This window comes from Bidens hawaiensis, unplaced genomic scaffold (assembly GCF_021521415.1).
Source record: "Bidens hawaiensis isolate Kalapana, Puna unplaced genomic scaffold, B.hawaiensis_p1.1 tig00051293_1, whole genome shotgun sequence".
Classification (NCBI taxonomy): Eukaryota; Viridiplantae; Streptophyta; class Magnoliopsida; order Asterales; family Asteraceae; genus Bidens; species Bidens hawaiensis.
Window position 1 is genome coordinate 21,673 of NW_027506184.1, and position 27,341 is coordinate 49,013.

Here is a 27,341-nt window from a genome sequence, read left to right on the forward strand (position 1 = left end):
GTTAATAGTTACAAATTGTTAATTGAAAAACCTTACTGTATGTTACTAGTTTATATATTACTTACAAAATTTAGCAATAATCATGTGTTGTGGGAAGACTTGATATGCATATGTAATTAACCGGACAAATAAAGCACCCAAGCTTGCACATGAAGATTTCATTAGCAACATGCCAGATATTCTGAATTGGTTGCCATTACAAGATGCGGTAAGGACTGGTATCTTGTCGAGAAACTGGAGGTTTAAGTGGAATATGCTTAGCCAACTCGTTATTGATGAGAACTTCTTTAAATTTCTTTCAAAAGGAAATACAAATAGTTATGGGAGCGTTATAAGTATGATGCTTCTTCATCTTAATGGTTCCATAACAAAGTGTGTCCTCCACAACAACAAACTGACTGATGATTATATTTGTAACTGGATTTTGTTCTTGTCAAGAAAAGGAATTAAGTACCTCACTCTTGTGCAATACTTGGGTGCAAGACCATTAAATTTGCCTATCCATCTTTTTTCTTGTTTAAAGTTAGAACGTCTTAAACTTCATTTTTGTTGTTTCAATCCTCCACCTAGTTTAGTTTTTATGGTTTTCCAAATCTATTGAGCTTAGAGTTGTCTTTTGGTGGAGAAAAGAGTGAACTTGGGAAGTTTATTAGTATGTGCCCCTTGCTTGAGAATTTGAAATTGAATTATTCCGGCAAAGTAAAACTAGTTGAGATTGCAAACCTTAAAAATCTCAAAATATTATCTTTGTCCTTGCGTGAACGTGACATTACAACGACAATAAGTTCGAACAATATCTTTGAGCTTCTGGGTTCTCTTCCAAAACTTCAAGAGCTTTTTTTGAAACTTGATTTCAAGGTAATTAATGCTAAGCTGTGTCATATAAGTTTAATTTATAGCCTCATTATTTTTTTTCATTCCACGTTTTACAGCTGATAGAAGATGGTGCTAGAAAGAAGTTCTCCACCTCCTTTCTCTCCTTCAAGACTCTTCGATTATTTAGAATAGATTTAGGCAATCGCATAAATTTATCATTTACTTTTGAGTTGATTTGGAGCTCGCCGAATCTACAAAACCTTGAGATCCATGTAATTCCATGTGTACGTTTCAATCTTACTGTTTGTTGTGTAATCTCATAGTTATATAGTTGCGCATTTGAACACTAGTTGGTTATTCTTGCAGGTTTCTAACACATTACCAATACCAGAGGTGGAATACAACAAAACGGCGCTTCAAAGCGTGATGCTTGCAGGTTGTTTTGCAGGTTCAGAGAATGAAATGTGTTTGATAAAGTACTTACTCGCATGTTCTCTTTTCTTAAAAAGTATTCTTATTCGTCCCAGCGGGGCTCTAGCACCTTGTGCTCAGTTGATGATTACCATGAAGTTATTGAAGCTCCCTCGAGCCTCCACTGTAGCTCAAATTGATTTCGAGTATTAGTTCTTTTTAACTTATTTATTGTTGTTGCTGTTATGTGACGTTTTTTAGTACTAGTTAGTTTCTGTACTAACCCCCACAATTTTTTTAATATTTTTATTTCAGAGGTATACTTTAATACAATGGGGGCGGTTTGCAGCTTCAAAGTTCGGTGTTTAAAGATTTGAAAGGTTCAATGAATGAAGTATACTTGATTAGGGATTTACATGCATGCTCCTGTTTTCTGAAAAAAAACTTGTTATTCACTCCCTCTCGTCTGCAGAGTCTGACGAGAAGTTTTTGTTTGCTGTGAAGTTGTTGAAGCTCCAACGAACCTACCCGGATGTTGATATCAATCTATATTAGTTTTAGGTCTTTTAAACTTATCTTTTATGAATTTATGAGCTCATTGTGTAAGGAGAAATGAACACGTGTTTGTTAGTCTAGTATGAATTAAGGTGATGTTTGGTTTCTTAGTTTGGACATTTTGCAAATATTGGATTGCTTGTGTGGCACTGGATGTTTTTGATGTTTCGTGTCGTACTCGTGTTTGAAGTAGTCTTGCTGTGTTATTGATGATGTTTTTTTAATGTTGATGAAAGATGTCTGTTCTGCTTATACAGAGCACTAGATTGAGAGTTCGGGTTTAGGGTTTAGGTTTTCGGGTTTAAGGTTTATGTTTTCGGGTTTAGGGTTTGTTTTGTAAAAGATAAAGAGGTAAAATAAGGATATTATAAATATATATACTATTAAAATTAAAGAAAAGATATATTAAATATTTACAAAATTAATACTAAAAAAATAAATTAATATTAATACTTGATAGTTTTTAATTTGATATATGTAGTGGAGATTATTAAGTGAAAAAAATGTTATAGGGACTAATATGTATATAAAGAATGCTATGAGGTAATAGTAATTAATCTAATAACTTTAGGGGGTGTATATTTAGTAAAAATGTTATAAGAGGGGGTACGTTTAGCAACACCCTATCAATATATAACATGTCTTGTTTATTTCCAAAATTATGTTAAATTTTATGTTACAAGTTTTTAATCATTCTCACTTTACTCTAATAAGAAAGTGACGCACCGGACTAGCTGGCATAGCGTTAGCCGATTCTTTTGTGACACTTACAATAATGAAAGGTCACACACAATCTAATCAAACATGAGTTAATACAAAACACTTAATTAACGGTCTTCGTATAGGCTAAAAGAAGAGAAGTTAGCTTAGCTGACATATATACGACCTAGTAATGACTTGTTATATCTTCTAGCACGACTGAAACTGGTTAGTATTACAGCTTTGATCAGAACCACTTTGCTTCACATGTTCTTACTTAAGAACTTCAAACATTCGCTTAAACTCAGATTAAAAGTGTTTGGTATGGTAATATGATGATTTGTAATAAGTACTTGAGTAAGGAATAAATCCTTTTGGAGTTTTCTAGAATGCTAAAGCGAGCACTCTTTTTTTCTCTTTATTATCCACTTTTGAAAAAAAAAGAGTGGGTGGGATTGGGTTGGGAGGGGGGATAGGGTGTAAACAATTGGAGTCGAGATTGACTTGCTTTGATTTACGAGAGCTCGTGCTCAGGCTCGGATCGTTTCAAAATATTTTAGAAAACTCAAACTAGGCACTTGAGTTGTTTTTTAAAGCTGGAGCTCGGCCCACCTACTCTTTATTAATTATTGTATATACTTTTTTTATTTTTTTTTTATATATTGAGATAAGCCTTAAACGAGCCTAAGATCATGTCGAGCTTAGTTGCAGTACTTTAAACGAGGAAAAGCTTGGCTCAAGCTCGGGAGTGCATTGTTAAATTAATCAACATAATTCCAAAATAAAAAGGCTCGTTAAGGCTTAACGATCCTACATAATATTTTCATACAAGGCTCAAGCTCGGGCTCGATAACTAAATAAGCTTTATTTAAGGAACAAACTGCATAAGCCTCAACTCGTTCAAGTTTTTTGTATCAATCTTATCTCGAGTAGCTCGCGAGTGGCTTTGCATATTCGCACTCCTAGAATACCTTAATTATTTTAGATTAGTTTGCAAGACTTAATCGAATTAACCAAAAAAACATAGAATTGAAATAACCTAGTTAAGGAGTTTTTTTTAACGACCAACAAACATAAAATGTTTAGGTACTCCGTACGAGATGACCCAATGAAAAAAGACAACTGTCAGCTGGTCAGCCAGCCGTACGAAGCCCTTAAGCGCCTCCAGTTGATCTCCAATTCCGGGAAAACCCCACCAGCCCGAAGGCCCACTGGTGGTAGAACCCGAACGCCCTCAGGATCGAACTGGAGATCACAAAGATCCTGATCTTTCTTCGTTAAGCCACCTATGTCCCCCAAAGTGTTGGAAGTGAGAATTGAACTTTGGTCTCCATTGAGAAACCCAAACTTCCTACCATTAAACCACATTGAAAATGACCGTTAAAGAGTTAGGTTTTTGAGATTGAGTTTAGAAATGACCTATTAGTTTTTGAAAAAAAACAATAAATAAAGAAAATGGTTGACATTGATAAAAGTGTTTGGTATTTTGGCTTTTAAAAAGGTTAAAAAATTGTTTTTCATAAGCCACAAAAACTTGGCCTTTTAATAGGTTTTGGATTTTTTAGCATAACCCTGTTTACCTCACGTATTACCTTTTTAGTCATTTTACATTAATAACATAAGCCAAACAATTTTAAATAAACGACTTGACTTTTTCATCACATAAACTAATTCGGGTTTTTTTTATTCTGTTTGTTTATATTTGAAGTCTTGTAAAAAGTCAGACCCAGTTAAAATAAACCCATATATAACCCAACAAATTTTATACACAAAACCAAAATCAAACCAACCTGTCGGAACAGGGGATTTCAAATTCACCAAAAAATTCATTCCGCTAGAGCAAGGTTATAATTTCTTTTTTCTTATATCTTATATAGTTATTTACAGTGTGGTTTGGTTTCATAGGTGTGAGACATGTATGATATTTAATATAGGTAATACCTTATCCGATTTACTTAAAACATACATACCTGTATATCCAAACCACACTGTAAATAACTATATATGCATGATATAAGATATAAATTCAGTTAGTTGTTTATCTGTAAATAGAAAATCGTTTTAATGGATAGAAATTATTGTATTACATGATATAATAGAAAATTTGTTAACATGGTGCCTACTTGGACCCCATAGAAAGGGGCCAAGTGGTCATATAAAACTTATTTTAATAGTAGTATAGTAGATTATTTATTTGTTAAATGTACGAATATTACTACAAAACATTTCTATGTTTGTTAGTTTTTTTTATCATATTGTAGGTTGTGGAAAACCAAGCATAACCGATGCAGTTAAACCAAACATTAGATGGAGGGATAAAACATAACCAACGAGTCATAACTTCATGCCACTGTTATGAATTATTAATGTCAACAAGAATCAAGTTATATTCAAATGGTTGCACTAAAATGGTGGTGGCAACAAAAGTAAATTGTGTGTTTAAAATTAATATTCATGTGCTATAAATACATGAGCTATAAATACATGAAGCATGAACGTAGAGTATGTCGGCTAAAATATTAATATTGGTGAAAAACCTAATTGGGCTTCATGGTTTCTATAAAATATAATTATATCTTATATGATGCCTATATAGTTATTTACAGTGTGGTTTGGACATACGGGTATGTATGTTTTAAGTAAATCGAATAAGGTATTAGTTATATCAAATATCATACACGCCTCACACCCACGAAACCTATTAAAACAAATCTCATACTCCATACCCCGCCCTATATATGAATATTGATCCATTTTGATATTTTTGATATATTCGTTTGTCATTCTACATTTATGTTTGCATTGGTTCTCTTCTAGATGGAGGTATGAACTTGTTAACTTTGATATTATTAAGGAGAATAAAAATTACAAACGCTACCGCTCTGTTCTCGAGATTAATAAACAAATAAAAAGAGAAGAAAGGAAACAAAGAAGAGAAAAAAAAGAGTAAAACTAAAGGTAAAGTTATTATTTAACTTCGTGTTCCAAGTGTGAAAGATGGGAAACGAAAGTAAAGAATTTAAAGGAAGTTTGGATGATATTTTTTAAAGTTTTCTCCAAATTTGTCTATTTTGGGAAAAAAATTGGAACGGAAAGGTATTAAAAGTTTTCCTTGTTTTTCTTACCATTTTCTTCCATTAGAAAACTCGTTTGATTACGCCCGGTCACACTCGTTTAATAAACGAGCTGTACATGTTTTGGTTAAGTGGTAAATATTTATGGATACTATCTGGTGAAATTCTGATCTTGTGAGTGAACTTATGTGAATTTTTGATTATTCCTTTTGAATTAATATGTAATTGTTTATGTTTGTTTGTTCGTTGGAGTCGTGTATGTTTAGTTGTCCATTAGTGTAATTTTGTCCATTAATGTCTGTTAGTTTTCCTTTATTCATTAGTGACTGGTAGCGGCTGTTTACAATACTAATGAACGGACACGGGCAAACTCAATTCCTTAATGAATGAACACGAACTTTTGTTCGGTAAAGTGTTTGTGAACCGCCCGTTTATCCGACAAAACCTTAATGGACGAACACAGACAAGGTCTCGTCCAGTTCGATTCAGTCCTCATAAAGTCCTAACCATGAGCACAAATTGCTTAAGCCCCGTGGTTAATCATTTAAACCAAATCGAGGGAATATATATTAGAATACTAATCATTACTATAATCATATATCCCACTATAAATAAAATATTATATTTCCTTAAAAACTAACACATGATATTTTGTATACTAAAGTTTTCCCTTATATATTAGGTTTTAACCTCCAAAACAAATATACCTAACCTTTTTTCTATCCTTCGACTGCGTGAAAGTTTTCGTTACTCGTCCGAAACGATTTCAAATTTTAAGGTCAGAAACTTAGAATATGATTACTCTTACTTAATCATTGTGACAGTATATTTTCCTCATCTTAAGGTTTATGAAACTAGGGTTTATGTGCCATATTTATTTGATAATTGGCTTATGTTTATAATATATGTGTCTTCTTGTTAGAATAATGGAACTGGTTAACTGGACAAATAAATCACCCAAGCTTGCACCGGAAGATTTCATTAGGAACATGTCAGATAACGTGATAACTAATATTCTGGATCGGTTGCCATTACAAGATGCTGTGAGGAATGTTATCTTGTCGAGAAACTAGAGGTTTAAGTGGAATATGCTTAGCCAACTCGTTATTGGTGAGAACTTCGTTAAATATTTATCAAAAACAAAAGGCAATACAAGTAGTTGAGTGCAAGTAGTTGGTGAGAGCATTACAAGGAGGCTTTTTCTTCATCTTAATGGTACCATAACAAAGTGTGTCCTTCGATGATGAATATGTTTGTCACTTGATTTTGTTCTTGTCAAGAAAAGGAATTAAGGACCTCACTCTTGTGCAATATTTGAGTGCAAGACCATTTAAGTTGCCCACCCATTTTTTTTCTTGTTTAAAGTTGGAGCATCTTAAACTTTATAATTGTTGTTTCAATCCTCCTCCGCTTACTTTTCATGGTTTTCCAAACCTTTTGAGCTTAGAGATCAGGGCCGGCCCATCCATTTTAGAGGCCCAAAGCGAAGTGAAAATACGGGGCTCTTTCCTATATTTTATTTTATCTTGCATTGGTGTGTATAATATTGTGAATTGAGGAGAACTTTGAATTGGAGTGAGACATAAGTACATAAAGAACTTTTAAAAAATGATAACAGTTAAAGAGTTCACATTCAATATTTCATATATATATTGAATATAATGTCGAGATAGAAATTATTATTATTTAATTCCATAAAAAGTTGGTTTTTGATTAATCTTTTGGGGTGAAAGAAACCATGTTGTAGAAAGAAGTAGAAACAAATGTACAATTGATGAATCAATGGAACAAGCTTAAATAAACCAAATTGTTAAAAAAAAAAACTTGAAAGAAGTAGAAACAAATATACAATTGATGAATCAATGGAACAAGCTTAAATAAACCAAAACGAGTCTCTAACCACCCAACCACAACAATAACATGTTTAAGTCATTAAATGTAATTAATATATACAAACTTTATTTTTTTAAAACAAATTGGGGGCCCAAAGCCCTAGCTTTGGTTACTAAAACTAACGGGCCGGCCCTGTTAGAGATGTCTTTTGGTGGAGTAAAGAGTGAGCTTGGAGAGTTTATTACCATGTGTCCCTTGTTTGAGAATTTGAAATTGAGTTGTCCCGGCAAAGTAAAATTAGTTGAGATTGCAAACCTTAAAAATCTCAAAATGTTATATTTATCCTTGAGTGAACGTGACATTACAACGACAATAAGTTCAAACATTATCTTTGAGCTTTTGGGTTCATTTTCAAAACTTCAAGAGCTTTTTTTGGAACTTGATTTCAAGGTACTTAATGCTAAGTTGTGTCATTTAAGTTTACTTTATAGTCTCATTATTTTTTTTATTCCACTTTTGTATAGTTGACAGAAGGCGGTGCTAAAAGGTTCTCCACCCCCTTTCTCTCCCTCAAGGCTCTTCAATTATTTAGAACAGATTTAGGCAATCGTATAAATTTATCATGTGCTTTTGAGTTGATTTGGAGCTCGCCGAATCTACAAACCCTTGAGATCCATGTAATTCAATGTGTAAGTTTCAATCTTATTGTTTGTTGTGTAATCTCATAGTTATATATATAGTTGCGCATTTGAACACTAGTTGGTTATTCTTGCACGATTCTAACCCATTACCAATACCATAGGTGGAATACAACAAGACGACGCTTCAGAGTGTGGCATTTACAGGTTTTGCGGTTCAGAGAATGAAATGTGTTTGATAAAGTACTTACACGCATGTTCTTCTTTCTTAAAAAATATTCGTATTCGTCCCAGTGGGGTTCTAGCACCTTGTGAGCAGTTGATGATTACCATGAAGTTATTGAAGCTCCCTCGAGCCTCCATTGTAGCTCAAATTGATTTCGAGTATTAGTTCTTTTTAACTTATTTATTGATGTTGCTGTTATGTGACTTTTTTAGTACTAGTTAGTTTATGGACTAACCCCCACAATTTTTTTTATTTATTTATTTTATTCCAGAGGTATACTTTAATACAATGGGGCGGTTTGCAGCTTCGAAGGGCAATGCTTATAGAGTTTAAAGGTTCACAGAATGAAGTATGCTTTAAAAGTCAATTACACATGTAGTACAATAGTTTTCACAAAAGTAACATAATTTGGTTCCTGAAATTGATGAAAGTTAATTAATATGTTAAACGTTTTAATATTAATGATCATAAACAGTTACTAGCAATGTATTTACGGTTTGGCCTAGACCATGAACAAGCCATCATTTCACAATTGTTTATTTATAACTCGCCTCGATCTTATTTTACTCGAGTTCATTTAATATGTTACAGTCAAAGTAATGAAAAGAGTATAAATTTGGTATGGTCCAAGTTTCTGGTGGGAGTGTTCAAACGTGAGACATCGACGAATGAGGTCGTGGTATGTCGACAAAGGCGGTGCCTAGACTTTTGCTCCGGCTTTTATTGTGGATAGTAATAGAAACTTAATTGTGACCAAAAATGGTTGATTCATAGGGGAAAAGAGAGAGTAGAAAAAAAACCACTTGGCATGATTTTATATTCGTTATCGAAAATATTCATATTCGATATAACTGAAAATATATACCTAGTAGGCCTCGATCCACAGTTTGGACCAAGGCGGTTAGTAGATGGCACAAAACAAGGGTTTGGCCGACCCTGACGTTATGGGCCCGGTTGTGCGTGCTTCTTATTGATTATCATACTGAGGGTCTAACCTTAATTAAATTTGTATATATAAACTCAACATGTACTACACTCAATAAAATACCAACCCTAGTTTCTGCCCGTGGACTTAGGTCATCGTACATTCGTACTGAAATACGTTAGATATCTGGTGCATGTTCTTTTTATATAGAGAAATCTGCAATTTGCCTCCCAGGGTTATATCGTCGCTGGATGGATTAACCACTGAAAACGAAATTGCGAAGGTTCTGCCACTGTGAAATTTGGGCGGGGCAGTTTGTGCCCTTGCGTCAGTTGACTGACAAAAAACGTTGAAATGACCATTTAAGCCAATAATTAATTCTAAAACCAAATATCCAATATCGTGTAAAGGATGGGGTTCGAACCCCCGACCCATGGTTTAACAACATACAACACCAACCATTTGGACTGAACTAACATGTGATATATTTATACAATATGAATATATATTCACCATTTGAACTGAACCAAATATTTAACTGAAAGTTTTTTAGTAAATTTTCACCATTTTTTTAAACCATTTTTTTTGTAAAAAACTTTAACGAATTTGTTTTTTAGTAAACTTTTCGCTCAAAAACGACACGACTCGTTTTTTGGTAACTTTTCGTCCGAAAACAACGAAAATGGCCGTTTTTTATTAAAATTTTCGCCCGAAAACGACGAAACGAGCCGTTTTTTATTAAACTTTTCGCCCGAAAACAACTAAACGACTCGTTTTTTAGTAACTTTTCGTCCAAAAACAACGAAACGGGCCGTTTTTTAGTAAAATTTTCGTCCGAGAACAAAGAAAAGTGTCGGTTTTAGTAAACTTTTCGTCCGAAAACAACGAAACGACTCGTTTTTTAGTAAACTTTTCGCTCGAAAACGACGAAAAGTTTCGTTTTTTAGTAAACTTTTCGTCCGAAAACAACGAAATGACTCGTTTTTTAGTAAACTTTTCTCCCGAAAACAACGAAACGGGCCGTTTTTTAGTAAACTTTTCGCCCGAAAACAACGAAAAGTGTCGTTTTTTAGTAAACTTTTCGCCTGAAAACAACGAAACGACTCGTTTTTTAGTAAACTTTTCGCCCGGAAAACAATGAAACGGCTCGTTTTTTATTGTAATTTTCGCTCAAAAACAACGAAACGGGTCGTTGTTAGTAAACTTTTTCCCCGAAAACAACGAAACGGCTCGTTTTTTATTGTAATTTTCACTCAAAAAACGAAACGGGTCGTTTTCTAGTAAACTTTACGCCTGAAAACGACAAATCAGGCCGTTTTTTAGTAAACCCCAAACCTGAGCCCGAACACAAACATTCTTTTATATATATTACACAAACACAATACATAAACACATATATCAAAACACCCGAATTATAAACTTCGGGATTTTACATGTTACGTGTCGACCCCGAACACTACGGAAGGAGAAGCGGGTCAAGATTCCACCTTCTACGGAAGGCCAACCGGGCTTCATCGGCGAACGTAACAACCAAACGAACGGAAATTCTCCGAATCTGAATCCGGATTCGGAGACTCAATCCTAGCGTGACTCCGAATAACCAATTGAACCTAATAACCAACACCAAAACCATTGTGAAGTGAAGGTGAAGGTACGGCGGTGGTGGCGTCAGTGATGTTGTCGGATGGCGAAGGTGATGGTGTCGGCGTCGGATGGAGGCGTCGGTGTCGGTGTCGGTGTCGAACGGGGTCGGTGTTGGTGATCGGTGATGGTGTTGTTGTCTAAGGAGGTGGAGGTATATATATATATATATAAAGTGTGGAGGAAATTAAGATGGGTAAGGAAAGAAGGAAGGATGGGTGGAGAAGGGGGAAAGAGTATGAAGGAAGGAGGAAGAAGATAATACCCGGTGGTTGGACTGTCATTTTTCCCGGCAAGCTGGTTTTTCCAAGCTTTTAAAAAAAATAACAAATAGAATGGCACAGACTGTGACCCGCCGAAATTCTATTTGTAAAAAGTCTAAAACACCCTCCATCTCAACGGTCATTAACAAAAATATTTAACGGAAGGGCACATACTGCCCCGCCCAAATTTCACAGTGACAGAACCTTCGCAATTTCGTTTTCAGTGGTTAATCTATCCAGCGACGATATAACCCTGGGAGGCAAATTGCAGATTTCTCTTTTATTTATTGTGTTCGTTCTTTTTATTTATTGTTTTCTGTCCTCCTGTGAACAGATGACGTTTGCTAGGAAGTTATTGAAGCTGCATCGAGCCTCCCCCACAACTGAAATTGATTTCCACTAATTTCACCTTTCTTGCACTTCTCTTTTAAATCATCTTGTTTAGGTTTCTGGTCTTTTTAAGATCTACGATTGTTGAAGGATCTTGACCTTTATTTGTTTAACTTAAGAGCGTTTGAGTTATGTATCTATACCTTGAACTTATCTCGTTAGTTAATTTACAAATTTGATATTTATGTCTACTCGTTTATTGTTTACTTAGCAATTTTTTTTTATGTAACACGAAATTAACAAACTTAATTTAACTCTGATTTAATGTGTATAATAAGTGGCTTACTGATCACCAGATCACACTGCTACAAAACACAAGATGTGCCTTAGATATAACCCGATTTTTAAAGAAAATGGGGTTTAAAGTTGGATTTGAGTGCTTTCACGAAATAGAATCGTGATCGGTACACTGTATTGCAAATTATATGCTTGTTTAATGTAGGAAATTACTACAAAATATTCTAGGTTTTTAGTTTTTATTGTTTTGTAGGTTATGGGAAAAGCAAAGCATAATTGATGCAATTATACCAAACATGAGATGGAGAGATCATAAACACAATCAACGAGTTAGAACTACAATCAAGTTATATTAATGGCTACACTAAAATGGTGGTAGTAAGTAGTAACAAAAGGAAATTGTGTGATTAAATACTCATGTGGATATGTGCTATGTATAAATCCATGAAGCATGAACGAGAGTATGTGGAAATTTTAATCAGGGTTATTGGATTTATATACTCGTAATTTTCATTATTTTGCTGAAAACACTCTCAACTAAAGAAATGTTACCTACTACTCTCAACTTTCACCTTCTTTTTTTAGGCACTCCCGAACTTAACAAGCACTAACCCCGTTAGTTAGCTTGCTAATGTGGTATCTTTTAGTTGAGAGTGGTGGGTAACATTTTTTCTTTAGTTGAGAGTGTTCCTGGCTAAAGAATAAAAATACAATCTTTCTAATATCATATGGGCGGGGAATAAATAATCACTCAATTATGTTTCTCATGCCCACATACATCTCAACAAAACGTTAAATACGAACGGATGATTCGCCGTCTAAACGAGATTATGTTTACATTATTAATTCATGCTTCACACCCTTCCACGTTTTTGGGTTGAATCTCTTCACATGGCTTCTTATGTACATAATGCTCTTCCCACCCCACCTCTCCAAAATCGATTCCCAACATCCGCTCTATATCTTCGTGAACCAACTTATAAACACCTTCATGTGTTCGGTTGTGCTTGCTACCCAAACACTATGCGACCCATACCAACAAACTTGAACCTCGTACCTTCCTATGCATTTTCCTCGGGTACCAAACAAATTATTATGGCTATCAATGCTTAGAAATTGCCACGGGCAAAACAATATATTCTCGGCACGTCACGTTTGATGAAAAAATAGTTTCCATTTACACCCCACCCACCCCCGACATTCATTCATTGATCCATCTCCAACACTCTTCACCCAACCATTATCATTCTCCCAAAGCCCAGCTATAAATCCACAAACCGGCCCACCTAAACCGAATCTTAACAGCCCAAAAATGCAATCTTCTCAAACCACACACTCTTCTACTTCACCAGCCCAGCTCTCTACCCCTATTCACACTTCTACACTGGCCGAACTCACTACACCAGCCCAGACCAATACCTTTCAGCCAACTTCCAACTCCACTGACAATCGAACAAAACCGCAATACACACCCACATCCGATTCCAATACCTTTCCTACACCCCATCCTCACCTTCGTCACCCCCACCACAACCTCTTCCCACTCACCATATGGTCACACGATCCCAAACTGGCTCCACCAAACCACGTGTCCCACTCAATCTAAATACCAATCACATCTCTCTGTTGCCCAAGTCCCACCTAGCCTCATTAAACGATCCAAACTGGAAAAATGCCATGTCTAACGAAAAAGCTATATTGGAAATTAATACATGGGAATTAATTTCGAGACCTGTCGATGCTCCGATTATCCAATGCATGTGGTTGTTTAAGCATAAATATAAATCAGATGGTACATTGGAGCGATATAAGGCTCGACTAGTTGTGAATGGTAAAAGTCAAACAGTAGGCATCGCTTGTGAGGATACGTTTAGTCTGGTTATCAAGCCCACAACAATTCGGGGGGTTTGCAGTTTGGTCGTCTCTCGATCATGATCGATTCACCAATTAGACGTCGAAAACGCACTTCTACATGGAAATTTGAAGGAAACTATTTATATGTTTCAGGCACCAGGTTTTGTAAATGCCACTACGCCAAAATATGTTTGCAAATTGAAAAAATCACTCTACGCCTTGAAGCAAGCTCCAAGAGCATGGTACCACTGTTTTGTTGGTTTCCTTACAAAGTGTGGTTTCAAAAGTAGCGTTTGAGACACATCACTACTCATCTACAAACATGGGAACCAAATGGCGTATATTTTACTTTACGTAGATGACATATCAAGTTGTTATCCTCATAATTCAAGATGCGCGATCTAGGCTCGCTTCACCATTTCCTTGGCATCACTGTTGAAAGGAAGAACCACAATTTATTTTTGTCTCAAACCACATATGTTGTGGATATTTTATCAAGGGCAGACATGTCAAATTGCAAACCCATTACCACCCCTGTTGAAATTGGTTCCAAGCTAAGTGCCACCATTGGCCCCCCGGTCACCGATCCTTCTATGTATCAAAGTCTTGCAGGAGCTTTGCAACACCTCACTTTTACTAGACCCGATCGTGCATACGCGGTACAATAAATATGCCTTTTTTATGCATGATCCAAGGGAGCCGCATCTTCAGTTTCTGAAACGTATCCTTCAATACGTTAAAGGTACGTTACACTGTGGCCTTCAAATTTCACCATCCAAGTCCTTTAAACTTACCGCTTATTCCAACACGGATTGGGGTGGTTGTCCCTACTTTAGCCGGTCAACGTCCGGATACTGTGTCTTTCTTGGCAGCAATCTAATTTCCTGGTCTTCCAAATGACAGCTGACCATATAGGGGAGTCACAAACACAGTAGCTGAAACAAGTTGGGTCTGAAACCTTCTGCTTGAACTTCATATCCCTGTACGCGATGCCACTATTGTATATTGTGATAACATCTCCGCCGTATACCTCTCTGAGAACCTGATACAACACCAACGAACTAAGCACGTTGAGCTTGACATCCATTTTGTCCACGACAAAGTTAGAATCAGAGACGTACGTGTGTTACATATTCCCGCTGACTATCAATATCCAGATATTTTTACTAAGGGCCTGCAGAAGCAATTATTCATCCATTTTCGATTATGGTTGTGCCTTAGGTCAACTACGGCTCACAGTGCGGGGGAGTGCTAACCAATAATATCTTGAGATATTATTGGTTTATTATAATTATATTAATTGTATTATCTTGTAGTTTGTATTTATCAGTTTGTTAGGTTTGTTAGGCACGTTTCCTATTTCACCTCTTGACTTTGTGCTATATTAAGGTTTACCAAGTAAATAACGGAGATCGAAATATTCCCTCATCTCACACAGTGGTGGAACACAAACATCAACGTCTTCTTGAAACAACTCATTCACCTATGTTTCGAAGATTCATAGGTGAATGTATACAGACTGCCACATATATCATAAATCGATTACCAATGATTTGGCAATATCTCTCTACATCTTGTTAGCTTAACATTCGTAGCAGATGTTAGGCTAATGTATTCATTACCATAAATGTCATTGAACCGACTGTCTTATACGCAGTGAACGACTTACTCTTCACAACCGAGTGAGCTATTACTTCACACAGTTTCCTTCCTAGATCTGATCGATCAAACGCATCTGAAAGTAACCATTCACAATGTAAGTATATAACTGTATAGTTTCAATTCTAAAAGATCCTAAGATACTTAATAGGAGTGCAAACGAGCCGACCCGCATGGAATCCACTCGAGATTGGATCAATTAAAAGCTCTAAACGAGCCGAGCTCGAGCCTTGTACGTGAAGAATTGAAGTCCGTTCAAGCTCGTTGAGGTTCAACGAGCCTATTTTTAAATTTCAAAAATGTACAGTAACTTCAAAAGACAATTTTTTAAACCATCTCGTTTTAACCCAAACCCGTTGCCTATCGACCTGAACCAAATTAACCCTTTTTTGAGCTGACCCGTTCCAACCCAAACCAGCCCGACCCAATTACCAATTCTACCTAAGATATTATTGGGACAGTAATTACCACAATAAGGCGTAGGGCGAACGATTTTAACAGGTGTGTGAACAAAATCAGTGTTTTTCAGATACGGAAAGGTTAACTTCACCATTCCCTTGGAAATCAACCCATTCATTCTACCGACCGGGTCGACATTCTCGGGTAATTTGACAGCCGCAAGGTAGGTTTCTTTACTGGTTTTATAGGACATGAGCATAGTATCATCTTCAACAACCGTATTATGAGCAACCGCCTGATATTCGCCTTTCGGTACTGGTAAACCCGGCATTTGTAATATCACGCACGGGCCGTCATCAGTCTCCAACTTCTCCATTCCAGGGATGTGTACGGTCAACTCTTCATCGTTGACCAGAGTTAACAGCATTGATGGAACTCCTGACATTATGTCCATTTGATACGCTAGAAATGGTAGATCAAATTCAAATGTGGCTGAAATTGAAAATTAAAGCATTTAAATAACAAGCATTGAAATATTATTGGAGGTTAAGAAGAGAATTAGTACGTTTTGGTGGTGTGTTGTCCGACGGAGATGAAAAGGGTCTTGTTTGACTTGTGTTGACCGAATGCTGACGTGTGGTGTGAATGGTGGGTAGACGTATGGGTGAGGGTGGACGGAATGGGATGACGGACCTTGTGAGGCGGAGCAGGGTGGATGCCATGGTCTCCGATTACGCAATTCTGAAAACCAGTGCAAAGTTTCTTGGAGACCAAGGGTTATATGCTTATTGTTGGGTGTAAACGAGCTCCGCCGAGGTCGAGCTCGAGTCTGAGTCGTTTTAATTTATGTGGCTTGAGCTTGAGCTTGAGCTGAAGCTTGACTTGTTTAAAGCTCTTTTTTTGCGCGTGAGTTTTTTTTAATTTAAGTTTGACTCTTTTATTGTTGATTAGTTAATTTATATACATTTAAAATATATATATATATTTTGAGAAAAACTTAGTTGAGCATGATATATAGAAACCCGAAAGAACTAAAATTTAAAAATGCATTAGGTTCATTAAGGCTCGACAAGCCTAAACAAGTTTCTCACACAAAGCTCAAGCTTAGGCTTCAAAGCAAAACATGCTTTATTTGAGGCTCTAACTCGGCTTAAAGTCATTAAAGTTTGGCTTATTTCGATATTTTTGTCAATCCGAGATCAAGTAGCTCACCTGCAACTCGTTTGTTTGCACACCTTATACAAGAGTATTATAAAAATACATTTTTTATTATGTTCATTATATTGAATCTTATCCATCTTAAAATGATTTGGGAGTGTTTTTTTTAAATACTTGACAATTAGCTAAAGCTTTATCTTAGATCTAATTTTATTAAAATAAGGAAAATTGGTTTTAAATAATCCAAACTATGGCCTATTGGTAAATATACATCCCAACTTTACACTTGCCTGCTGGCAGTACCAACTACTTGTGCATTTGTTTTTAACGGGCCACGACTAACGGATGTTAACTCCGTTAGTCTTTGTCTGACGTGGCCATCCCAGCTGTCAAATATCATATTACGTGGAACGTCTACGTGGCGGCTGACTGTGTATAAGGTGTATGTTATCATCACCATCTTCAACCTAATACTCTTTACAACCCAAACCCACAGCCACCACAACACCACCAGTCCACCACCCCTGTAACCATCGCCGGAACCCCGACCACCACCATGCCCATCCACAGCAACCACCACTGGAACCCACCACCTGCAACTGGCCATCTTCCGGCCATCTTCTCCGACCCCAACTTGCCGGAGTTCTGCCCTAATCTTGCAGGAGTTCACAAAACCCAGATCCGTTCTAAACCCACCACCACCACCATATTAAGGCAGAATTCTCTCTCTCTCTCTCTCTCTCTCTCTCCTCTGCAATTTACCCACCACCTGCCACCACCAAACCCTAGCACCACCACCACCTTCTCGTCAATCAGTCAATTATAAGATCAAAAAATCCCAAATTCAATTCCTTACCAAAAGCCCTAATTTATATCAAACCTACCTCTCAAGATCTGCTCGGTAAAACCTTAGCCCCGACGCTCTGTACACTCCTCCAAATCTGCTCGGCTCACAACTAATCGCATGTGGAAGCGATGGTGGTGGTTGATGGGTGGTTATGGTTGGGTGGTGGTATGAAGGAAGACGCCGGTGGTTGGGTTGTGGGAAAGAAATGGGTGGGGAGTTATTATTATTATTATGACTGGTCTCCGCCACGTCGCATTCCACGTAATCAAGTTTTTGCCAACTGGGATGGCCACGTCAGACAAAGACTAACGGAGCTAACATCCGTTAGTCGCGGCCCGTTAAAAACAAATGCACAAGTAGTTGGTAATGCCAGCAGGCAAGTGTAAAGTTGGGATGAATATTTACCAATAGGCCATAGTTTGGATTATTTAAAACCAATTTTCCTTAAAATAAACTAGTTTTCCTTAACCATGTAGACGTACAGAACATTATTTATCTTATATGTCTATCGCGCTACCTATCCCTAAGACTATGTGTACTGGGCGATATGGGGCGAAATCTTGTGTGTACACCGCCCCCCGGCTACAAAAGAGGCGAAATGTGTGGGGGTGCGGGGGGGGGGGGACAAACTGTTGTCCAGGGTTATGCTTTGGGATTTGTTATTATTATAATAATAACTTGTGTGATATATATATATATATATATATATATATATATATATATATATATATATATGTATATATAATGGTTTACAACACTATTACACCCTTAAAACAAAAACCCACATTTTGCTGACCGGACACCTCTACTACACATAGCCTAAGGGGTGTTTGGATGAGCTTTTAAAATTTGTTTGTTGAAAAGCAAAAAGTGTTTGGTAAAGCAAATCAAAAGGCTTTAAAATGAAGCTTTTCAAAAGTTGTTTTTGCTTTTCAAAAAGCAAATAAGCAAAATAGCAAAAAAATAAGCTCCTCCAAACACCCCTAAGTATTGGCTGAAATTTTTTCATGTACTAGACTATATGAAAAGGGCCAACTCTAATATGTAAGTGATGATGAGGCAAAAGGGATATCACACTGCATAATTAAAAACATGTGTTATGTTGATAATGAAATGTGATAGTAAGGTGAAGTGGAGATAAACTATCGCTTATATAATAATTATTAATAAAACTAGTTCATCTACTCGTCGCGTTGTGTCAGGGCATCTGACAAAACTCTAACATTGAAACCCGGGCGTTGGTAAAACTCGAAATGTGACGATGAGTTGACGTGAGTTCGGTCAGTATCGTTTATGTTCGTTAAGATATAGACATCGTTGTTAAAGTCTGAGAGTTAAAGCACAAAAAAAATTGTTAGATTAACATATAAAAAAACAAAATATTTAAAACGATGTTTATACGGTTAGTAAATCCAGGCCGTGTAAAATACAAGTGTTGTCGGTCTCGTGCATTGTGGCAGTAATTTGACACGAATTCGGTTGGTTTTAATTACGCTTGTTACGGTACTATAGCTAAAAAATGAGTGAAAACTAAATAAATATGAAGGTGGACCAATGGACAATGGGGGGAGGGGCGTCGGACAGTTTGTGCGTTGGTAAAACCCGATCATTGTCAGTCACATGCGTTGAGGCGACGAGTCTACTCGAATTTGGTTGGTTTCCGTCTGCTTCATTATGGTACCGGAACTAAAACAAAAAAAATGACATTTTGTCGGTTTTCCCTTACGTTCGTTATGATAACTAACTAAATAAAATATAATAAAAAAGAAAAAAATCACAGACTAATACGGTGTTGCCAAGTGGCCTAATAAGGAACTTGCGACATCAAAGTTCTAATTTATATATAAGATTAACTAGTTTTTTTGAACACGCGCGTTGCGCGGGTTTCGGTATAGGTTGCGTAAGAGGAAGATAGGAAGTTCAAGTTCTCGGCATAATTGCGTAAGCATAAGTTAGCAAGTTCAAGCTCAAGTGCCAATAACAGGTAACAAAAGAAACTAAAAGTGTCCAAGTGTTACTAATGTAACAAAAAAACATGTTAAAAAACTAATGAACTCTAGATGTGACTATACATGTTAAGCATTATAGACACTAACCTCCAACATCCAAACAAAACTGTAAATATGCACGCACTCCAAATAGATAAGTATGGTCAAAATAACTAACATGGTGACATCAGCCACACTATATTATATACGCCAGTACGTCGGAAGTTGTTGTAAATGCCTAATCCGACCAACTGTGAAATGGATTTGAGTTTGAGAAGACTGGTAGATCCGTAGAGGTGGTTATGGTACTTTATAGTGATATGTTTAATGGTTTTTAGAAACTAATTTGCTGGTTTATTGATACAACAATGAAGTGGTTTTCTGCCATGAGAGATGGTGGCAACGAAGATGAACAACACGTGTTTGTGAATAACCTACTTCTTCATGTATTGAATAATCCTGAAACACGTGTAAAGAGATATCATATTCACACATGAAAGGGAAAGCACTATGCACAATAATAAAATAGAGTACATGACCAATTGCCTACCTTACCACAAATGAAGCACAAACTCACCCATGACATAAAGTACAACTACCACTGCAAAGTTTACAACACACAAAGCAGTAACTCTCCCAAAATACAAGCAATGAAACCAAAGACAATATAGCCGCTAAACCATAAGATAAGTAAGCCTCTCCAGACTATACAAGTGCACGTTTGTACATTGCTGACATCATGTTGATCATGAGGTTTATCGACAACTGTCCACACTGTCTTCTTGACTCCATCATCAGCCTTTGTAACGCCACGTAGCCCACCATCAGATACGCGCTCTTCTTCTCCACTCTCCACCTCCTTTTCTTCCCCATTCTTTCTTTCATTTCAAAACTGAGTCTTGAACAGTCAGTGGCCGACGGCCAGCAACCTATTTATTTCATCGAAATCATTTTGGAGATTGAAGAAACACTAATCTACCCCGGGCAGATTACGGATAATCTGGGGGTTAAATAGATGTTTCCCACGAGGGGTTAGATCCGGCAAAGATGGTTCTTCTGATAACCTGCAAAACAGACACCGTGAGCTCGTCACTGAGAGGGGGGGGGTACCTCCTTGTGACCACCCCCCGGCGTGAGAATCAGAATAGATTGCTCTTGAATATAAGTGTATATTAAGAGAATGACTAGAGCAGATATCAGGTATATGATATAAGATAAGATGAGATGATATACCATTCCAAGGTGTTGGAGTATTTATAGCCGAAGGTAGGTTTCCAAGAAGGTACAGCCGGCTGAATAGTGTTCCTGTTCTGCCAACTGTGGGCTACGCACATGCCATGCTGGTAGTTGGTGGGTAGGCAGCGGCTGATAGTGACCAGGCCGGCTGTGTACTATTCCTGGTCCACCAACTGCAGGCTATGCACGTCCTCCGACAGGTTGGTGAGTAGGCAGCGGCTAATAGTGACATACAGTACAAGAGCGTGCTGCTCGTCATACTGTTGTCAGTGAGCTGTCGTATCTTTGGTCAGATCTTTTGTCCATACCTCGTCAGGTACAGTACAAAAGATCCTCCCGTATCGGACTGGCTCATTTGGGCGGGAGTATTCCCGGCTTTGCTCATTCCTTCTTCAGGTGACATTACTGAATTATTATGAGAGCTGTGCCTTGTGCGTGTAGCTTTGCTGCGCAGGTAGCCTTCCCTGATGGCTTGTATCCGCAGCTGCGGGAACAGGCAGAGTACTTCACCATTGGGAGGCTTTTCCTGCGGGAACAGCTTGCGTACTGCGCGTAAGGACATCACGTCTCTGAGCATGGTGGGTCCTGCGGATCCAGTTGGTCTCTGCGCAGACGTCCCTTTAAGTCTTGCGGGTTCAACCGCGCAGACGTCCGTTAAGGAGTCTTGCGGGTTCAACTGCGCAGACGTCCCTTTTCAAGGTGAGTCTTGCGGGTCCAACTGGGCTCTGCTGGGACCTACCTCTTCAAGTCCCCCCAGTCCAATGTTCTTCTCATGAATTGTTAATAAGTGAGGTGAACTTTTGGACTTAAGCAAGGGGTTTTGAAAAGGGTTTAGTTTTAAGGTTTTCCATGGGGATTCTTCCCGCGGAAGTCCTAATGTCACGTGCAGAAATTCCCAACTTTTCTGCTTGATCTTTGGGTGTGATGCGGGTAGGTCTGTAACCTCCTCGCAAGTCAGGAGCGTTGAGTTCCACTTGTGTAGATTCTCCATGAGGTTTTGGTAGTTTTGAACATAGTGATCAATTATGTTTAAACAACCAATTCCATCTTGGAGGTTCAAACAATCTAGTTCTCGACGTTCCCGCTATGCGGGGATGTTATTCCCGTTTCCGCAAGCACTGCCCAGAAGATCCTTCTTGGTTTCAATTCCCTGCGGAGTGCTAGGTATGTGAAGGGTTTTGCCTTGACACTGTACCCGCACTCGTCTTATAGTTACTTTACTTCCAAGGTATTCCTGGCTTCAATTCCCCGCGGGTGCTAAGTATGTGAAGGGTTTTGCCTTGACACTACTCGCACCCGTCTTATGGTTACTTGGTTGCCGAGGTATTCTTGGCTTCAATTCCCTGCAGGTGCCAAGTATGTGAAGGGTTTTGCCTTAACACTGTACTCGCACATGTCTTATAGTTTCTTGGTTGCCAAGGTAAGGGGTATTTTCCCGCTTACTTTTGAATCTTTTTGAAATTCGAAGAGTTGGTGAAAGGATAAGAACAGTACAAACTGTTGAAACGTCGTCCGACGGTTTCTTCTGACAGTGTCAGGACGCGCAGGAAGTTATGGCGACGTGACAGTATATGGTCATTCCAGGCGCTTTTTCAGGCTCGTGTACGCGATTTTTCGGGCGCGTGGCCGCGAAATTAATGGCACGCGTCCTTTCAACAGCTGTTGCCAGCTTGCTCTTTGCCACGTGTCATAGTTTCATTGCACCTGCGATTTCTCTCTCTTCCGCATTAAATTCATCGCATTAATTGCGATGAGTATATAAAGGGGGAGAGGGTCCTTTGTAATTCACACTTTCACTTCTATCTTCTCCTTCTAAGCGATTTCCGGCGAATATTCTCTGAAATCGTTGCCTTTCATCCTTCCAGAATGTCTTCTTTTGCCGAGGAGTCTGACGTGTTCGTCGAGAATCCGTCGTCCACTTCCGATAAGGATGACAAGAGTACTGCTGGCGAGTGCCAGTGTGCTCTTCCGGCCGACCTCTATCAGTACGTTGTCCGGAAGTTCATGCTCGAACCGTTCGAGCCTGAGTTTCTGGAGCCACACCAGACGGTGTACGATGCCCCCAAGGGCAAGATAGGGGTGTACGCTGCATTCTTCGTTTATGGGAATCTCAGGTTCCCATTGACGAAGTTTGTATACCGTGTCTTGGAGAGGCACGGTGTGCATCTGACGGAGGTACACCCGATGGCGATCGCCAAGATCCGCCACTTTGAGTGGGTGTGCCTCATTCTGGGCGTGGAGCCCCATGTTGACCGCCTGATGACCTTCTATTCTTGGAGGTTCATCCAGGGGTGGTATACCTTGGTCAATCGGATCAAGGGTCTGAAGATCTGCGCAACCGAGCGCAGTCTTCGGTCGTGGAAGCGGGAGTTTTTTTATATCTCCGCTCGCGTCGTTCCCCTTGCGATGATGTTTAAGAATGGGAGAGCACTCCCCGCCCTTCACGCCCTCAACTACCAAGAGGCGGAGTGGTTCGCCAAGATCTCCCGGGTCCAGACTCCGGTGTACCGCTTTGCGGAGTCTGGGATGGTGATGCTTGGGATGAGCCGGGTGTGGAAGGAGGCGTCCCAGATTCCCATCGTCCTCGAATACGGTTTGAACTCTGTCCCTTACGGTATGCTCTGTCTTCTTTGTTGATATAGGTTTTTCTTCTAACTGTTTTATTCTTTTTATTTCAGAGGGAAACGACTTGCAGCCTCTCCTGCAGCCGCGGGAGAGTGATGGTCCCGCCCGGATGGGTACTCGTGCTCTCGATGAGAACGAGTTGCCCATCTTGGAGCAAACGAGGGATCGGTTTGTGGAGGTCTACCCGCCAGGCCACCCTATTCTGAGCGCTACGCGGCCAGGTAAGGAGTTATTCAACCCTCGACCTCTCAATGCTGAAACCTCTGCTGGAATTCCTCTAATCTTGTCATCTTCTGATGAGGAATCCGCAGATGGTCCTCCGTTGGTGCGGAAAAAGAAGGCTGCCGGCGGGAAGGGGAAGGCGAAGGTTGCCTCCACTGCCGATCCGGTGCATCGGTCTGATTCAGAGACCGAAAGCGAGGAGGTGGCGGGGATCCCTGGTGGTGATAAGACCACTGCTCCGGAGGCTGAGACGACTGTCACCTCCGAGCAGCCCAGGACGACGACGGTGAGCGGCGTGAAGAGGCCGGCTCCATCGGGTTCGTCCCCGCCTGTTCGCACTTTTAGGCTCAAGAAAACCCGTAAGTACAAACTTCCTTTACTTTTAACTTCATATCTTTCCGCCATTATACTTATATCTTCTTTGTACAGGCGTGGATGCTACCGCATTTCAGGGTGGAGCGGGGAGGAGCACCTCCGGACCCATGACGGTAGGCTTGGTCAACCTACCTGAGGCGATGACCCAGGCGGCTGCGCCTGCTTCAGTTGGTTCAGTTGCTCACCCAGTTGAGTCAACTGTTCCAACTGTGACGACATTTCCGCCGGCTGTCAGTGCCATATTCACTGATTCTTTCACTGAGCCGGCGGTGAATGTTTCTGTGGATTCTTCCGCAGCCACGGCCGTGGTTGTGAGTTCACCTCTGGTGAGTTCACCTCCGCTGGTTTCTACCGCGGCGGCCTCCGCTATGCCTCCTCCGGCGTCGGCGACTACGGCCGGTCCTTCAGGTATGTCTGGGGTTGGGGCGTCAAGCCAATCTCTGCCTCCTTCCCATCTGCCTGACCTCTTGGATGGATATCCGTTAGGTTCGGGTGATGGGTTTGGAGGCTACAGGCCTGTCGTCGACCCTACAGGTGCGTAGGGTTATTTTGGCCTTTATTATATATATATATTTTTTTATCATCTTTTCCTAACTGCTTTTTGCTTTTGCAGTGTCGGATTCCAATGAAGTGTATGTTCCACGATGGAACATCCGCCGAGGAACAACCCTTCGCACGCCTGTGGAGTGCGTGGAGTGGGCTCGTCACGCAGCTCCCAGTGGTGCGTTGGGGGAAGCAATGACTAGCTACCAGGAGGGTAGGCTAACCAATGAGCTTCGGATTCTCCTGGCCCGGATGCAGCCGCGCGTCGAGCTGCTTTGTCGTGAAAACGACAAGTTAAAAGCAGCTCGTATCCAAGAAGTAGCTCAGGCGCGGGCTGTCCGGGAGGAGAACAAGAGGCTTACCGCAGTGGCTGCGGAAAAGGAGAAGGCCTTCCAGGCCCTTGAAGTTGAAGTTCAGGCCCGTTTCGAGGCTGCCCAAGCTGTTAATGAACAGCTTCGGCTGGCTAAGGAAACTGCCCGGAACGCAACTGAGAGGGCCACCAAGGCTGAAGCTGTTGCTGAGCCTCTACGCATTGAGAATGAGGAGCTTAAAGCCAAGCTAGAGAGGCTTCAGCAGGCTCATGATGCCTTGGCTATGGAAGACGCCAAGAAGCTCCAAGAGATCTTGGACCAGAGGGGTGTGCTTGACCACACTGAGCGGAAGCTAAAGGGCGTTGAAGAGGCTGCTGCTAAGGAAGTGTTGCTCGCCAACCTTAACAAGAGTGAAGCCGAACGAGCCCGTAACCAAGCTCAAGCCACCCTCCAGGAGGCTCTGGTTGCCAAGGAATGGCTTCTTCGAGAAGCGTTGTCTCAGGTATGCGTAATTTCATAATATCTTTACGCTTTTCTTTGTAAATAGAAAAGGTTTTGATACTTGTATTTTTTTCTTGTAGGTTGTGCATCGAGTCTTCACGGACACATCATACGACGATGCCATGAGCGCAACCCTCAACGCTTCTCATGAGGATGGGGAAAAGGCCGGCTTCCTGCTTGGTCTAGGGTTCGTTGAGAAAGGCATCCCGCCTTCCAACTTCCCTTTATATGATGTGGATACTGAAGCTGTATATGACCAAGCAGTGAACCAGTATGCCGCCTTCCCGCATCCAGTGGTGGAGAATGTGAACGAAGTTGCTGCTGCTGATGATGGGCTAGCCATTCTAAAGACCTTCCTTGAACCGCCACAGCCAACTGATGGTGCGGGTACAAGTGGGTTTGGAGGGAGTGGTCCTGAAGCTTGAACCTTAAGATCCCTTCCCACTGTTAGGATAGGTTTACATTGTATAGATTTATATTCTTGTAGGCGGGTAGTTACCCGGCCATTCTTGTAATGAATTATTATGAAATATAAATCTTTGTGCGGGTAAGACCGCTACTTTCACTGGATGACTTGCTTTATAAACGTTATATGACTTGCTCATGCATACTTTAGTTTAAATTAGCAATTTTCCAAGTGTTTAGAATAAGTTAACCTTTGAACGTGGTAGATAATAGGTTGAAGTTTTGCTTCCTCCTTCGTGATTGTGCGGGTAAGACCGTCACTTGCACTTAGGATGGCTAAACTTTACCTATATCTGACCTGCGTGGAGGTTATCCTTATCTTTTCGTTAGAAATTTTCTAAGTGTTTTGAATAGGTTAACCGTTCGACGCGTGGTTGTCAATAGGTTAGTTCGGTTTCTTCTATCATGATTTGTGCGGTTAGGACCGGCACTTTCATTTAGTGGGATCACCAAACTTTACCTATGACTGACCTGCGTGAAGGTTTGCCGTTTTGTGTTTATGCGGGTTTTGCCGCCTTCCACAAGCAACAACTTCCCCACTTATGTATGCGGTGAAGACCGGCATATTAGTGTGGAAAGTTCATAAGTATAAATGTAAGATTATCAGCATCAATGTTTTAAGGAGAATCATTTCCATTAGAAGTGGCTATGGGCCTTTTCTTTACAAGTTTGGAATTGATCTACATGCAAACTGTATAATTGAGCTCCCTTACATGTTGTTGGGATGGGAGTGCCATCGAGCCGATATGCACCTGGTTCGGGATCTCGTTGTTTACGCAGTATGTAGTCTCCAACATTGAAGCTGCAATTTTATTCGTGTTTTCCCCAACTGGGGTTCTACACGCATCAGCCTGTTCAGCGTTCGTTACGCCACGAGGTGTGCGAGCGTCCCATCTCTGACAAATGCTTCGACGATGTCCTTCACGTCTGTGCATTCTTCGGTGTTGTGGCCTTTTGTCCTGTGAAAGTCACAGTATTTGCTTCGATCAGCATTGTGACGATGTCGGATTATTGGAGCCTTTGGCCATGGGAGCTTCTCAGTGGCGAATATCTCGGTGACGCTTTTAGTGAGTGGCGTCCATCTGTTCTGGTTCGACTGTACGTTATCCCTTCCGCCTAACCGATGTTGCAAGCCGGATGAGGTGTCAAAGTTTACCCTTGACTGCCAAATGCCTAGCTTCCACTTTTTGTTTAGTCGGGCGGTAAGGACGTTGTCTTCTCTTGTTTTCTGGGTGTAGAGGTTTGTGCTCTGGGGGAGATCTCTACCCAATTGCTTCTCCGTTTCCGCAAAGCGTTTAGCTGCTGTCATGATGGCATCCCATGTGGATGGTATGCCATCTTTACCCGTTAAGGTGCGGATGAGCTCTGGGTCATTCGCGCCCTGGATGAAAGCAGCGCGAACAAGATCTTCGATAATACTACCCAGACTTAGCTTCTTTGAGTTGAAGCG

At 39.9% G+C, this 27,341-nt stretch overlaps 1 protein-coding gene across 1 annotated transcript; it reads right to left on the reverse strand.

The window, feature by feature from the left end:
• Positions 1–3,606: 3,606 nt before the first annotated feature.
• Positions 3,607–16,131, reverse strand: LOC143617006 (uncharacterized). Its single transcript, XM_077089681.1, has 4 exons — positions 15,690–16,131; positions 15,185–15,297; positions 14,471–14,604; positions 3,607–3,832 (listed from the first exon to the last, which is right to left on the reverse strand). Exons 1-4 carry the CDS (start codon positions 16,072–16,074, stop codon positions 3,607–3,609), a joined length of 858 nt encoding a protein of 285 aa, XP_076945796.1. The 5' UTR covers positions 16,075–16,131.
• Between the last annotated feature and the right edge of the window lie 11,210 nt (positions 16,132–27,341).